Below are 17,286 nucleotides of genomic sequence, written 5' to 3'. Positions count from 1 at the left end.
TCAATAGCTTGTGGTGCTATACATTGCAATATAAGAAAAAAATGAAACTTAGGTAATGTTAGTGGTAATGTTCTGAAATATTTAAAAGAATCTTATCTTTGTTATTTCCCCATAGCCCTGCCAGTATTTATTGCAGGGCTGTAGGGAGAAAGGAACCCTGCTCCACTGTTGGTGGGAGTGTAGACTGGTACATCCACTGTGGAAATCAGTATGGAGATACCTCAGAGAACTAGGACTGGAAGTCCCATTTGACCCAGCTATTCCCCTGCTGGGGATCTTCCCCAAAGAATTAAAAAAATCATACCACAGTGATATATGTGCACCCATGTTTATAGTGGCACAGTTTGTAATAGCTATATCTTGGAAACAACCCAAATGCCCATTAACCTATGAATGGATAAAAAAGATGTAGATTTTAAAAAAATATAATGGAGTATTATTCAGTTGTAAAGAAGAATAAACTTGAGACATTTCTAGGTAAATAGATGCGTCTTGAAACCATACTCTTAAGTGAAATAAATAGAATACACGTGTAAATATTGCATTGTCTCTCTGGTGTGAGAAACTGGAAGTGTAAATAAGGACTAAAAGGTATAATAATGTGAAATAGGAAGAAAAGGGGCAAAGGGGAAGGGGAAGTGGGAGGGGTAGGGGAAAGGAAAGAAGGGAATGGAATTAATATGAGAAAATGGAAAAATGGAAACAAAGTCTTTGTAAATAGGGAGGGATGGAGGGGTTGAAGGGAGGGCAGGGGAAGGGGGAAAAATAAGAACCAAGAGAGATTATGCAAAGGTGCAAATTTCCGATGATGAATGTCATTATGTTGTGTACCGAAAATAAAATTTAAAAAATATATATATATACTCTTTTAAGATCATCATACACAGTGTATTTATCATTGTTATTCTCTAATTATTTTTGTTATGAAAAATTATTTTTCATAGAATGGCTTTTATATTTTTTGTATTAATATCTACTTGTATTACATTAAAATAAAATAAAAAAGAGCCTTATCTTGTTCACTGAATGTTTCAATGTCTAAAATGCAATATTTTATTTTCCCAAAGTTCTTCAAGTGTTAAAAAATGAAATCATTTGAACAAAGTTTGAAATTTGCTTAAGTGAGAATTCCTGCACATGGCAAAACAACTTTATCAAATGGAATTGTTTACTAGAGCCCCAGGGACTACAGAAACCTGCCTCTGTACAGAGCTGAATTTTATAACTTGGGTATTTTTGTCTCACTGAGTCCAGGTGAGCTGGAGATTATTTAGAATTATAGAGGTAATGGAGCAGTCTGCTTCACAGTAACATACAGTATTTGAGTTTACTTTGTTATTGTTCAAAAAGTGATAGAGACATTTGAAATAATTACTTCAAACAGTGTTGCCCAAATTTCAGTTACTTGTATTAAACTTATGATGTTTGCCTCATATGGTATCAAAATGAGGTTCTATTATTAATGTTAATGTAATCTGGATTTTATAAGCTAGTCATTTTTTCCAATACACATCAAATTTATTATTAAAATTGAAGATGTCTATTTGTATATTACTTATACTTATCTCAAAACCTACCAGTAGTACATCTTAGGTGGCCCTGAATTAAAATGAAATCTTTGGGACAAATGGTCAAGTTATTCCCCAAATAAAATAATTTGGAAGAAAATGAAAGAGAAAGAGCCAGGTATTTTAGTTTGATGCTTTATTGCTCACCACACATGTTGGGACAGACACACATTTCCCACTGTAGAACACATAATACTGCACTTTCTTAAAGAAGGATTTTTGTCTCAAAAAGGACACAATGGTAAATTCCCAAGTGATGAAGTGACTCAGCACATAGCCTTCTAGAACTAGGAGAAGGAAGCCAAGACATTCAGAGGTACATCATAAGCAACATGCAAGTCAACAATGTTGTCATAGTAACCTGAAGCTAATAAGTATGTGTTTTTCAATTTAATATTTGATGTTTAATCTTTAATGTTGAAGCTTAAATTCTTGAAGGATCTAGCTTGCTGAACTAGCAGATTTCTATGGTTATCATAATTGATAACTTCAGCATTGGTAAGGACCTCTGAATTATATATATATAAATATTCTTCAATACATGATGACAATATAATATAGAAAAAAGATATATATTCACTTGGAAAATTCAGACTCTAAGAATACATCTAAAATTGTAACACTTGTATGACAAATACTATACTATGTTTTCTCTAGATAATAAATGAAGCTCACAAAGTTTAGAAAATAAACATAGCTTGCTTATATACATTTCTACTTTACACCAGGATGGCTATTTTCTCACCAAATGTAAATAAAGTTAGCTCCCTTTCTTATTTTATTTTATGTTTTTTTTTTGGACTGACTGCCTGTGTTAATCAATCATCAATGAACTGGGTGTGCATTGGATGCACATTCTAATATTCAGAGTCTTGCTCTAGTTTTATTTTGTCTATCTGTGATTATTCATCTTTTTTCTCTTATATGGACTGTCTTGCCTTTTACTATCTGAATCAAATCTATCCTTGAAGGAAGTCCTATCTTCTCTACAAAGTCTTCCTCAATGGCTCAGAAACCCTTAGGTTCTCTTCCTTCTAAATAATTTGGTTATGTGTGGTATGAAATCACACAGTTTGGCTTCCAATTATGTATTCGGCTTTTATGTTTCTGTGTCACTATATCATCACTAAATTGTGATCTCCTGGAAAGCAGAGACAACGCTTTGATCTTCATTTATTATTAAATTAGGTGATTAGTGCTCATGAAATTGTCACACATGCTATATCTAAGGATTGTTCTGACCATAAACTGGTACATGAAGCAATGCCTTTCACTGAGCCAAGAAAACTGTTTAAAAAATAAAAATAAACTAAAACAATTATTGTATCTTGGTAGATTTATGGGCAAATGGAGGATCACTGAAGTTTTCTAGTATACTCCTTACTTTGGAATTCATTGATGTATTTCTTCACTTGGCAGATACTTAGGGACAATATCCAAGTTTAGATACTGTGGAATACAGTGAGAAACAGATTTGCCCAAGGAGTTTTCTCTTTAGTTGCTTATAAAAAAAATTTGATAACTAAGAGCCTTGAAGGCCCAGAACCCCGTGGTTTTCAAGGTGAGCTCAGAGGACTGCAGGCATCAAAATCACCTAACAAAGGAACACTTCTCGGGGCAGGGACAAATAAAGCACATTTTGAGATGAGCTCCCACCTAATTCTTGTGTACACCAAAGCAGGAGTGGCTCACTAGTCCCACTGAGGGTGTAAGCATTTGGCCTCATGACTGGGGCACCTTGTGCTGTTTCAGGCATAATGGAGTGCTCTTACTGACTTTTGAATTCAGACCTCATCAGAGACCTTACCCTACTGCCATACTGCATTTATTTTTCTTTCCTGAAAAGGCTCAGTCTTTGTCAGTATCAGTCCCATATATTTTTAAGGAAGTTCATGTTCTTTTTTGGCAAAGAATGGCCATATGCACAAGAAATACGGCCATTGCTTTGCAGAAAAGAAAATAATAGTTCATAGGATCTCAGGAGCTCTAGCTAACTCCATTGTTTAACCCATTTTTTACCTTTGATAATTTTTAAAGTGCTTTCATTTCCATTGTTCCAGTTTCATTTCTGTTGTAGCATGAGCTTGACCCACATTCTCCTGCATGAGAACTCGAAGTAGATTTACTTTTTGTAGTGGCCATTAGAACTATTTTTTGTGTTCTTGCCACCTTCAGATTTGAAGGCGCTGTTTCAACTGTACTATTTCATCCAGCTTTTTAAATTTTTCATATATAATTTCTAAAATATGAATTAAATTGTATTAGATGTGCCATGAATGTGCTTGGGATAGACGAATGTAGACAGGCCTGACGACATTGTGTACAAACACTGATGATCACTCTTGTCAAAGAGAATATCAGAATACTAAAATCAGAACCATATCCATTGGGCACAAACCATCTCAGTAACAAATTGTTCCTCAATGTGAAATTCTCCTAAATGAAGTTGGCTGTTGAGTGATTAGAGATTATTTTTACAGACCAAACATACAATAACAATATTATAGGGTATTACCTGACTTTGCTTTGTTTTTTCTGTGTTTAATGAAGTGAAATATTAAAAGAGTTGATATTTCTAATTATACTCCATAAAATAAAATTGGGATATGTAAATGATCTTTACATTAAGTCATTGTAAGATGTTTCCAAATGAACTATTAATAGTTGCTTTTTAAAGGTATTTATGACATCTGAAATTCATATTCTTAATATTACCAAAGAGTTAAATCTTGAAGTGATAGCATAATGGCCTTGTTTTTTATCACAGATTTTGAGATTTATAAAAATTAGAGTCTAGTGCTTCCTCAAAAATTTCTGCAGTAGCTTTTCACATATTTTTTTTTTTTACTGAAACCTCTGAAATGCCAAAACTCTACCTTATTATAATTTAAAAGTGGTTTTATGACAAGGAACATTTTCAGAACATTTTCTTATACATAAATGTATTTGAAAGAACATTTATACTTTTCTTTAAGACATTTCATGTCCAGATTTATTCTTGAATGAAGTTAGATGCACCTTTCCACTCTGTGGAAAACGATTCTTGAGGAAAGAAGAGAGTTCGATGGGGGGAAAAAAGAGAAGAAAAAAAATATTTATCACTACTGGGCTCTATAAGATTTCTTCATGTGTTTTCATCTAAAAACTTGTTTGCTCAGTTTAATCTTGGTTTTGATGGCGATTTCCTGTGGACAGCTAAAGCAGTAGAAAACACATTGTTGCAGATTTCCATGTTTGTTTGTGTCCTGGGAATGAGTGATACCAAACATTTGAAAATTTTTTTCTGTGAGCTTTAGCACTGACAGGATGCTGCTCTCTCTCATTCACATCTAGTTTTCTCACTTCATGCATAAGTATCCCAGCCCCTCTGTGAGTTGCAGTTCAGAGGTAAAAATAATATTGAAGGTAATATTTATAGAATTCATAGCATCATGAATTAAGTTTTAAAAATGTTTTTCTCCAAATGTTATTATTTTCTCTTCTATCATGTTTAAGATTTAACATATTTTAGAATGACTTCACTCTTATTTTTAAAAAGCAAACCAAAAATGTGTAGATCCAGCTTTACCGGGTCATATTATCATTATATCATTGTCCAACATAGCCTAAAAATGAAACAATTCAAGTATTTATTTAAGACTTAGTTATACCAAACTAAATCATAATAGCTTAAGTTTTCCCTTTGACATTACCAGTAGTTTAGCTCAAAGCAGCCATTTATTTTGGTAGAGTATAAAGGTATATTGTTCTATGCCATTAATCTTTTTAAAAATGATCATAGAGTTTGTACTGTTCCTATTTATCTTTGGTATTTAGAACATTTGTGTTATTTGTTAAACTTTTGAAATATACTCGCAATACTGTTGAAGGAGTCCGAGGAGGGAATTTATGTTCACTTATTTTATTCATTAACTGTACCTTTCACCTTCTTACTCAGTTTCAAGATCTAACCAAACACCACTTAGCAATTAATAAAATTGGAAGTCATAAAATAACTGAAGGAATTTTATTAAAGGTATCTCTTAATAACATTACTTTCCTCTGCCAGCAATTTTTAATTTAGCTCTTTATTTTTCATTAGATGCCATATTCAGTTTTGTGGAAATATTTTATGATTTAGTGTAGTGCAACAAAGGATGCTTTTAAAAAGTTTTATCTTCTGTGTGGAGATCTAGGTATCAGATATTACACAGGAATGTTTAATTTTATAATGGAATTTGTTTTAGAGTAGAAACACTATGAAATGCGTTCTTTTGGATTTCCCATGTGGTCTAAAACTAAGAGATTATTACCAGATAACTTTTTAAAAATTAAAATGGAAAAAACTGACCTCATGTATAAAATTTCCAAAAGGTCAGTAGATTAAATTGTGTTCTGTATATACCATATAAAACTAATCATAATTTTTTCAACTTCTGATATCATTCTGCAGATTGTATATATATATATGTATGTGTGTGTGTGTCTGTATACATACATATACATGCTTATTAGGCCAGGTTTTAAGAATTTAATAAGACTATCAACTTTAAAAAAAAGAAAAAAATAGAAAAGCAAATTTTGCCCATTTTCTCTCCTCAGTAGCCACACTATTTAGGGAAACAGCATGGATGCCTGATTACTGGTGTTTCCACCAGAGAAGGCACAGCTGTGGAGATACTGTCCTGAAGATGATGTTAAGTACTTACCTGGATGCCTAAGACACTGCAGGCACTCAATGATACTAGTTCTCTCTCCTAATGAAAAAATTCTACTTCATTCCAATCCCTTCGTTAGTCAGTTTATGTACACGTGTGTGTGTGTGTGTGTGTGTGCACCTGCACATGTGCTTGTGTGATTTAGGCTGTGTCACTCTAGTGTTACTGTAGTGCTCCAAGATTAATATTTAATTGAAAATGAAAATTCAGTTAAAATAGACTATTTAGTGTCAGGCAAATAAATTTTTAGGATATTTTTATAAATATGTGCTTGCATTTGTTTACTTATAAGGTGACAGGATAACAATGTCTTCCTGAAGTAGATGAGGCCATGTTTCATAGAAGCACATTTCAGAATAGTATTCTGGATGGCAGAGTCTTCACGAAGCAGCATTTGAAAACAGAATCTTCCAAAACAGAATGATGTATTCTTCTTTAAGAAAGTGGGGACAGGTAATTATCATTAGCAACTAAGTTCCAGAAATTTTGAAGAAATAGGGATATAGGTTGGAGAGGAAAGATGCTAGCCTATAGGGTACTTCACATACTTTTTGATTAAAAATCAGTGATTACTGAATCGTTACCAAGGGCGATTGATTTATACTCTTAGCCTGATTAGCCAAATCTCAGTAAGTAAGTCATTTGAACAAGATTAAAGTAGGACCAGACGGATGTCCTGGGTGGGTTCATATTCCCACCTGTCTAATAATCACAGGAATAGTAAGTCTAAGTCAAAAATATAAAGATACTGATAATACTATGAAATCAGTTTTGTCTCTGTGAAAAATAAAGTTAACAGACTTCCACATCACTTTGATTTAGAATATGTACACAAAATATCACTAGCATTTGAAAGTAAACCTACAAACGACAAATTTGTAGGAAGGAAAAGCAATGGCAGACAAGTTAAAATCCATCATGGGAGGTCTACACGAAATGGGAAGTCTTCATCTGGAAGTGTAATAGTTGGATTTTGGCCAACGACAAAGCTTTGGAGAATGTTTCAGACTTCTATGCTAGGTTTAGCTGGAGGGTTTTCTTGACATGGTTCAGTCGTTTTACACAGGAGAATGTTCAAAAAGGATTTTCTTCCTTAAAAGTTTCAGAGATAAAATGAATCCTTTTTTGTAATAGACCTTGTGTTAGCTATACATTTCCACATTATATGTTAATTTGTATCTCCACGGTCATTTAATCTGAGTATTTCCTACTGCCATCCACTATTTAGGAGGCTTGAAAATTTGGTAAGAGCTGGATTTATCTCAAAATCAAACCAAGTCTCTTCAATTGATAATTTGGGGTATTCTGAGATTCATTTTACATTGAAGCTGTATGATGAATCTACTTTGTCAGAAATACTTTGCATTTTTAAACATTATAAACATCATGACAGCCTTTTAAATATTTTGAACATTTTTGAAATCTCATTTTTACTCAGTAACTGAAATGGCTTTTTCTTACTTTTCTCTGTAGTTTCAGATATTCGTGAAAAGCCCTGCACTTTATGAAAATGAAATACTAAATAAAATATTTAAAAGTTTATATGTTGCCAAATTACCAAATGTATGAATAATTTTGGGGGGAAGTCACATTTGATAAGATTATTATAAATAATATAAATTTATATTCAGAGTTTACTGTAACTTCATAACCCCAGAAAAAATAGTGATTTCCCCAAGTAAATGAAAGGGGATAAACTTTTAATTTAGCTGTTTTCCAGATTTGCCCCATTGTTTTTGTGATACTAGTTTTGTAAAAAGAACAACCTGAATCATTGTCGTGGGGTGACCAGGAATTGCCAGAGCAGGGCTGAAGACTGCAATGCCTTCCAGTGTGAATTTTGGGTGCGTCCTCTTTTGTCCATAACTGCAGAGATTCTCATTTACTTTGTGGTCCATTTTCATGTAATTCACTAATCAACTTTGGCTAAAAGTTACCTCAGAAGCCAAGCAGGTATCAACAAAAGACACTTTTGTGGCAGACAAGTAAGGGTCCGTGACAGTGATGTCATCCAGCTCTGTGCTGTAGTGTTCTGACTCCTTGATGACGCTGTAACTCAGGGCCACGCTGTAGCTAGCTGGCTTTTCCGCTGGCTTCTGCTTGCAGCTGCAGAGCTTCTTGAAGGCGGCACGGAATTTCTGGGACATGAGGTTGTAAATCACCGGGTTGATGGCACTGTTGAGATATATGCAAATTCTGCAAAAGAGCAAGAACCAATTTTCTTGGAAAGGGCTTGAGAGAAATGAGTTGACAACCACAAGAGTCCTGTAGGGCATCCATAAAAGGGCAAAAAGGATTACGATCACTGCCAGCATCTTGGTGACCTGCGGAGAAAGAGAAAGAGATGAGGTACAAGCACGAATTAAAAACAAAACAAAATCACCCTCCCTCTCTTCTCTCAGGTCTTCATTCCCAAGATGTACCCTGCGGCAAGGACTTAGGTACAGGTCATTCATCTGGGAGGTGAACCCAGGCAAAAGGACTGAGAGCATAAAAGAGAGTGTGATGGAGCTGCCATAGGGGTGATGTTCAAATAGCTCCTGCTGTGGGCAGCTGCAGCTCGAGTAAGGTGCTTCAGAAGTTACAGAGGCTGGGACATTCATCCCCTGCTGCCTGCTGCCACTTGTCTAAGGGTGCCTTGGGGATTTCATCTCCTCTGTACCTCTAGGACTGTCTGGCCCAGGAAATTCCTGGAAACTGTAGAGGGGAACTTGAGGCAGAGAAGAGCAGTGACCAACACGGACCCCCGGGTGTCCAAAGAGGGGCACTATCTGAAGTGTGAAGTATAATCAAAATATGTGGTGAATGTTTACATTTTAAAAATTTATAACAGTAAAAGACACACAGTAATTGATCTCCCTCAAAATACTCCCCCTCAGTTTGAACACACTTATCCCATCCTTCTTGCTACTTTCTGAAGCAGTTCTGTGGAAGTCCTCCTTTGTGTCTTTATGAGGTGTGGTTAAAAAAAAAAAAATGCCATGAATGCTCCTGCTGAAGAGCATCCAATGGAAAGGTGGGCTTATAAAAGCACATGGTGTGTCTCATTCACCCTTCCCCAAGTCAAAATGACCACGAAAGGTAAACATTTTGAATCAGTTCAAGACATTGAGGCAGTGATAACTGGGCAACTGGAACTGGACTTCCAGAACTGCTTCAGAAAGTGGCAAGAATGATGGGATAAATTTAAATATTTAAACATTCACTGTATTTTTCAATCACATTTCAAATGTTGGTGGAAACTATAAAGTATTAGAACTAAGAGTGGAATCCAAGTGAGCCTGCATTCAAAACTTTTGCTCCTCTGACTACACAGCTTTCCTTCAGATTAGAGAGAGCTATATGAAAGAGGAAAATCTGATATTTTACCTAGGATGAACCCTTAAGTACAAGCAAAGCACAAGGGGTAGGACAAGAGGTGGGATAAGCTTAATATCCAAGATCCCCCAGGGAGAAGATTATCAACTGGAATAATTTAGTAGATTTTTCTCTTACTTCAATGCTCAGAGAGATGCTGGAAATTGGTCTGAACTATAGATCATCTGGCTTTGACTTTGAATTTGGGAGCTAACAAAACAGAATGAGCTTACTCTTCCTCCTTCACTCCTGTCATTACCCGAGCTGTTGCAATGAAGCCTCACCAGCAGCCTCCATCTTGTTATGGCGTTGAGGGAGATCATCCTGTCCTTGGAAAAGGCTGTATAAAGTTCTCCGATGTAGAAATAGAATTCTTTGTGTAGACACTCTGTTGTCAGTATCTACTATAAGCTGAGTTTCCTCCCTTGTCTTGGTAAGAGAAGCCATAACAGTCTCATGGGCTAGGCCTTTGTTGCCCAACACTCTGAGGCCTGCCCTTGGCCATGCCTCTTCCAACCCAGTTGAGATCTTTCCTGGGCTCCGTATTGTGGATAATGCTACCCTCTTGCTGTTGTTCCTTGGTCTATAGGAATTGCTTACCTTCTTCCTTGACACTATTCCAAATATTTGCTCTCAGAATTCTCATCTGTATGCACACATAGTTTTTATCTCTTTTCGCAACATTCCTGTTCCTAATGCCTCCTTACAATGGGCCTGGTGAGCTGTCTGCTTACTCTTTTTTTGTACTGGGGATCGATCTCAGGACCTTGCACTTGTGAGGCAGGTACCATGCCACTGAGCTAAATCTCCAGTCCCTTTCACTTACTCTTAATGTATGGTGCCTACTCTGCTCCCAGGGTCACTTTCTCCCCATCTTCAAGCCCTTCCAGCTTTCTGGGGCTGAGTCCCAGGCCAGCCTGTTCCATCCTACTCCCCAGTCACTGAGCTTCACTACTGACCTAATGCACATGGGATACTCATACTCCATTGTTATCAAGGGGGTGGAGAAGTTGGTCACTGGGAAGATGTGATTTACACATTGGATCACATAATACGGGATAAGGCATTCTTTTAGAGATAAGGACGGTCCACTCAGGTTGCAGGTTAACTAAAACTAGATTTTGCCTAAACACATTTTAGAGGTTATGAGTAAATATTTTTCTTGGTCCTTGGAAATCATTCTGAGCTTTGGAGGGAGCCACACTAATTATCACCTTCATTGTCATCCTCATCACAATAATCATCATTGTCATCACTTCCATCCCTGCCTAGTACTCCCAGTTCTCTGACATAAGGTCCCTGCCCCAGTCCTTGCCAAGGACTAAGTATCCTACTTTGGAATCCCCGCCTTTAAATTAGATTGCTGCCGTCATATGAACCCTCTATTAGGCCCTTCATGATGGTAATCTGATAAGTAATATAAGTATTATCTTATGAAATGCTTACAATAACTACGAGTAAACTAGTATTAATCTTACTTTGTACATGAAGAAAATGAATGCTAGAGTTTAAGTGATTTGAAAGTTAAACACACATGTGGAGTGACAGAACTGTGATTCAAATCGGACTCTACATATGCTAAAGATAGTGTTCTTTCCTTTATACTTCATCCTCCCTATGAAATTCTTTTGTATTTTCAACAGATTTCTATTGTGATCCCATCAGGATCACAAAACGTTGAACTTCTTAATGTAAAACCAACACATTTATGGCTGGTACATTTCAGAAGAAAGGTGGAATTTCATGCACTCCATATTTTCCCCTACAATTTTTGGATAAAACATGGAATTCATATGTCACATCTACATCACTCTTTTCATTTAATGTCGGTGAAGGGAGCGACTTCCATTGTGTTAAAGAAGAGCAAAGTGTATCAAGGTTAGTATCTGTCCTTGCTCTTCTGCAGCCTCCCATGTATACTTTGACATCAATTCCAAAATCTCACTGCAATAATGTGTATTTGTTCATTTCTCTGATGAAGAGTCAACTTCTTTACAACAGGGGAAAATTTATTCATTTCTCAGTTCTGAGGGATTAGTACAGTATGTGACATGCAGAAGGCCTTGGAAAAAATTTAACAAATTCAGGCATGGAAAAAATTATATTACGGTTTGTAACTTGTAACCATGATTGTTTTCTGATTACTTGTCCAATGAGTTATTAGAGGATTTTTGCAAACTTCTTTTAATATTAAAAAATTCCATTTAAATGGAGGTTAAGTTAGTAAAATGAATTTTTAATATGTAGTAACTTTTCATTTGAAATATATTTTAAAGAACTTTAAGGAGATATAAAATGAAGCAATTACAGTGATGTTTCTAAGACTATGAGAAAACTATCTCAGATGAAATGATATAGAATATATTTAATCCCATTCATAATTATTTTTAGTTAATTTTAAATATCTTTAATTGGGTTTAATCACTTTCTGAGGAGTCCACTAGTTTTTGGTAAAGTCATCACTTGAATTTTTAACAGCACCTTTTAAATATTTCTAGAAAGGAAATATCCTGGAAATTGTCTTTTCTAACCAATTAATTTCACTGTGGTTATTGAAGTTTTATTTCTGATGTTATTCCTTATCCTGAATAGCATTTTAAAAAGTAAAAATTGAATTTGCGCATTGGTTTTAATCATAGTATGTGGGATATGAAGTGATCTAAAAAACTGCTTCTTTACAGCAGCCTCTGCCCCAAGATGTAAAGATCCTCAGAAACACCATGATACAACTCGGGAGAGGCGATCTTATGATTTAGTTTTGGTTGACAAACATTCAAAGTGATCGACTTGCATCCTTCTGTGTATCCATGTGCCAGATCTTCAAGACTTACGGGAGAGACATTGCCAGTTCCAGAGAGATAGTGCCAATTCCTTCACATACCTTAAATCCGAAGGGAAGGTATGTTGCAAAGTGACGTACGCTAAGACACGGGAAGCTTTGGTGCTATGACAGCCACTGATCTGCACTTGGGATTGATGGGTGATCGGCAAGGATTTCTGGCCCAGGTGATATCTATAACAAAATCTTCAGGTAAAGAGAGGTGGAGAGAATGTCCCTGCTGAGAATCTTAGTGGTGCATATCATGGGGCCTAGAAGTAATCCAGCATTCATGTTCCACTTGCAGACTATGCAAAGAAGTGGAGCTGCTTCCTTCCCTAGTCAGCCGTGAAGACCGTTAGAAAAGCCACCGTTCTCCTCTGACAAGGTGATGAAACACTTTGTGGAGTGCTTGGCCTCCTTTACTGGACAGGAGGACACACGGCTGCCAAAACAGGTACAGCAGCAGGGCTGTGTGTTGAGTTTGGGAAGATGCCCGCTCTGGGTAGCCATTTCAGTCAACGTGGAGCAGGTGGCCATTTATGCAAAGCATATGGGCAGCTAACAAAGGAGACCGTCAAAATCAGTTGATTAAAATGTAAAAAATATTTAAGAGATTGTTGGCAGAGGTGGTTGAGAGGAGGGTATAAGGGCAAGAGGACCTGCTGGATGGGCCTCTGTCCTTGGCCTCTGTGGGTAAGGGTGAGTGTCTTTCTGAGGATCATCTGAAATTTTTGACCTCAAGTCCTTCTGTATATCTTTTATTCTTTGCTGTGTATAAATAGATGGATTAAGTGGCAAATAGTTCTCATAGGAAAGTTTGGATTCCGCCTTTCCCCACAACCCTTCTGTCATCCTCATAAAACTTCTAGATAAAGGTTCTATTCAGGGATTTCTTTTTGTTTTAATGTGAATTGAACACATTTCTATCCGATGGTTAAAATTAAGATTATAGTTCCTCAATGGAGCATAAATTGCACTCTGCCTTTGTGTGCACAGTGGGATCAAGGCCAACAGCTTTTCTCTTCTAGCCTGCAGAGGGATTTTGTATCACTATCGCTTATTATTAGTACTAGGATTCTTACTACAAGTTCTGAAACTATTAACCAACATTTTAAAATCGTTTTTTCTTTTTTAGAATACTATTAGGTTTATTTAAAATTGCAAAGATGATTCAGAGTTTCTATATGCCCCGTGCCATACCCCCTTCCATTATTAACCCCTTGCCCTAATATGGCACATTTGTTGCAACTAATGAGTCAATGTTGATAATTTTATACAGAGTTAGTTAACTCTATGTGTCACTGAGATTCCATTAATTCTTTTCCCTCATATTCTTCCCTTCCTTCCTCCCTCCCTCCCCCCCCTTTCTTTCTTTCTTTCTTTCTTTCTTTCTTTCTTTCTTTCTTTCTTTCTCTGTTCTAAGATCCCATCTAGGACACTAAAATGTATTTAATTATCACCTGTACTTAAGGTTCCTCTGGTCTAGGGCAGTTGATCTATCTTCCCTTGTTTTTAGTGCACTTAAGAGTTTTGAGGAGTTTATCAGGCACTTTACAGAAATTGTCTCAATTTCAGTTTGGCCGATGTTTTTCTCCTGGTTAGATTGGGGTTATGGGCTCTTGGGACAAGGGCCACAGAAGTGAAGTGCTAACATTAACACAACATTCAGGGATGCATGCTATCAACTTGATTTATGATGTACTGCATTATTATATTGTTTTACCAAGATATCCTTTGCATTTAATTACTTAACCTATTTATATGGCGTAATTCCAGACATTATAGTCTACTTACAGAGTTCCCAACCATCACCACAATCTAATTTTCAATATTTTCATTACTCCTAAAAGAAACCTATTGCTCATTAGCAATTATTTTCTACCTTTCCTCTCTTTCCCCAGACCTTGTCAACTACTAATTTCTGTTGTATCTATATAGATTTATTTGTTCTGAATATTTCATATGGACAGATTCATGCAGTCTTTTTTGTCTATCAGACTTCTTTCACCTAAAGTTAGCACATCATTGTACATATTGGTGCTTCATTTACTTTTATCATATGATTGTGATTTTATAGTATGTATATAAACTATGTATGTATATATAGTATTTATATTATATGTATATATCACATCTTGTTTATGTATTTATCTCTACTTTTTGCTCATCATGAATAAACTGCTCTGAACATTTGTGTGCCAGATTTATGTAAATGGGGTCATTTCTCTTGTCTTTTATTTCTCTTTATTTCATTTTGTAGGAGTGGAGTTGCTGATTTGGGTATTGCCTTTTAAGTTATATTCAACAATATTAAATACTTCTTTAATCTTTAAAACAATTCTGACATAATTTTATTATACTGTTTAATAAAAATACTAACTGATTTTTACAGAGATATGAGTAGTCAGGAAAGATATATGGACAATGCTAAAACAGTTGAGATGTAGTCTTAACCTCTCTTGAAAAGTAGAGAATAATTATATGACAGAGAAAAATGAGCAAGAGGAAATGGGATTTTTCTATGGCATTATTGTTTATCTATACTAATAAGAACTTCCATTTACCAGGCATTCCTGTGTGGAGTGATTTCAAGAGAGAAAGGAAGAAGTGGAGATAGGCATTATAAACTTGTCATTTGAGAATGTTGTTGGAAAGGGGAATTGAGTAATAGACAACTTGTCAGAAGGAGCTGAAGAAGATCCATTTTATTTATTGTTTCAAAGATGGAAGATACTATAGCATCTTTGTTTTCTTAGGGAATGATTACACAGAAGGAAACATTTGCAATCCTGGGCAGAGAAGGAGAGGTCGACTGGGAACCCTATTCTAAAATAGGGCATAGCATTCGGAGCACAGGGTGTGAGGCTGGCATCTTCCTAAGTGTAGGCACAACATGACCTTTTCAACATCTGCTCTTTCTTTCTTAGCCAAATTGAAGAGATCAAGATAACGAGTGAAAAACACGCCACCTTTCTCACCCACCTTCTGAGTCCTTAATGGAGTTCCAAGAGCAGTTAATTGTGGAGTCCTTTGGAATTAACAAAGTGCTTTTGAGTCATTAAACCATTTTGTTCTCATATCCCACTGAGATCTGGAGGACAAGTGCTTTGTTCCCATTTCATTGGCGAGAAAATGGAAACAGCTCAGAGAAGCAGAGAAATAGGCCATGCACCTCATGTAGAAGTAGCAAAGTTAGTCATTGAAGCATCGTCCTTGGACTATAGGCCTCGTTTTCTTTCCAGATAATCACAGAAATTGACATTTAGAGAAGCAACGCGGCTTTCTTTTTGCTCTAATGTTTCTTTATGAACTATGTGGAAAGGATAATACTGTTGCTGGGAATCACTGGTAACTCTGAAATCCCTTATGGGTTTTTTCCTCCAAATCAGAGTGCCACATTTAGAGAGTAGTGATTAGGGAGAAGAAAGTTGTCATGACAAAGCAGATAAGGGTCCCTCACACCAATGCATTTCCTGGGGAAATAAGCAAACAAGAAAATTGGAAATGCAAAACTAATCAAATAAAGTAATGAAAACTTTTGTTTTTGGGGTGGCAGACTAATTAATAGCACCTCATTTATTAGGTTCTGGTTACATGGGATCAGGGGACATTTTAATTCATTGTCAGAGATCAACTTACTAGTCTGCTTAGGAAGTCAGAGGAATTGATTCATACCTCAGTTCTCTGTGGGATTTGGTTGGAATTCTTGTACTGATTCAGAAAAATATCTGAATTTTGATTCTGCTAATGATTCAGAAAGAGTTCTGTGCACAGCCTGGGGGATTGCTATTATTTGGACGCACTTCCTGTGGAGGTAAGTGCTGTGCATAGTCCCGTGTGTTGAAGATACAACCACAGTTGGAATCAGGATTCAGCCTTGTGGTTTCACAGTCTTCTCTGCCTCTGAGGACACTGGGAAAGACATATGACATTTCTGGACCTCACCTAAATGCTAAGGCAAACTCAACTAAGTGGAAAAGCTCTGCTACTGCTAAAATGGCCAGGCCATATAACAGGAGATACTGAACTCATCATTGAACTTGTATTTGAAGACTATTTATTTACCTCTTTCATATTGGATGATTTTCAAGGGTGTCATAGCAGGTAATGTTAATAGGCCTTTTATCAATTTTGGATCCTACAATGCATAATGTCTTTGGCTTACCAATTAAAGTACATTAATGACAAACTTTTACATCTCTGATGCTCAGAGGGGTGAAGGAGTCCCCTGTACAAAAGTCTGCCACAACATATGTGCCTAATGAACAGTTGTGTTTTTATTGCGTGAACATCAACGGAGTTCCCAAGTGTTGACGTGCTACTGTGGAAGTATGTATGGGTTTAGGGTTCTTTAAATTAGCAAAGTGCTGTAGCTATAGCTCTTCTGGCTGAAATGCCCTCATTTTCAGAAGTGTACTTCCTTCTGGAAATATTTCTTGGTTAATGAATATAAAACAGCCTTTAATATTCTAATGCTGTTCTTTAAAAAGTAACAATACATTCTGTGTTTGGACTTTGTCCATGTTCTCCAGCCTTCTGCATATTAACAAAGTGTTCTGTCACTGGGAGTATCTTGCTCTCAGATAGCCTTCAGCAGAGTGATCAATGACCTTTTTTGCATTTTGTTGTATTAATTTTGAGCCAGCTGAAGGATAAACTTGACTTAATAATTAAGTAAATCTGAATTTAGCCAAGCTTTCTCACTGTTCAGGGGCTCTGGGAATTTCTTATTGCAGAGTTTTGTTTTGACATTTGTCTGGACATTCAATTTTTAAAAGACAGTTATCAACAATGTATGACACTTTATAACATGGAATGAGTCATTGGTGGGGTTTAAAGTTGC

General features: G+C 36.1%; 1 protein-coding gene across 1 annotated transcript in view; it reads right to left on the bottom strand.

Annotated features, from left to right (window-relative positions):
- Nucleotides 1-1,610: 1,610 nt before the first annotated feature.
- Trhr (thyrotropin releasing hormone receptor) overlaps nt 1,611-17,286 on the bottom strand; it is a 60,848-nt gene continuing 45,172 nt past the window's right edge. Inside the window, exon 3 of the mRNA XM_004850174.3 lies at nt 1,611-8,589. Coding sequence (XP_004850231.1) covers nt 8,182-8,589 — 408 coding nt within the window. The 3' untranslated portion in view covers nt 1,611-8,181. The remainder of the gene's footprint in view (nt 8,590-17,286) is intronic.

Source organism: Heterocephalus glaber, unplaced genomic scaffold (genome assembly GCF_053883595.1).
Source record: "Heterocephalus glaber isolate CG9 unplaced genomic scaffold, H.glaber_assembly_v1.0 deba00001555, whole genome shotgun sequence".
In the NCBI taxonomy this organism is placed as follows: domain Eukaryota; kingdom Metazoa; phylum Chordata; class Mammalia; order Rodentia; family Bathyergidae; genus Heterocephalus; species Heterocephalus glaber.
This window is presented reverse-complemented; position numbering and strand designations above follow the sequence as displayed.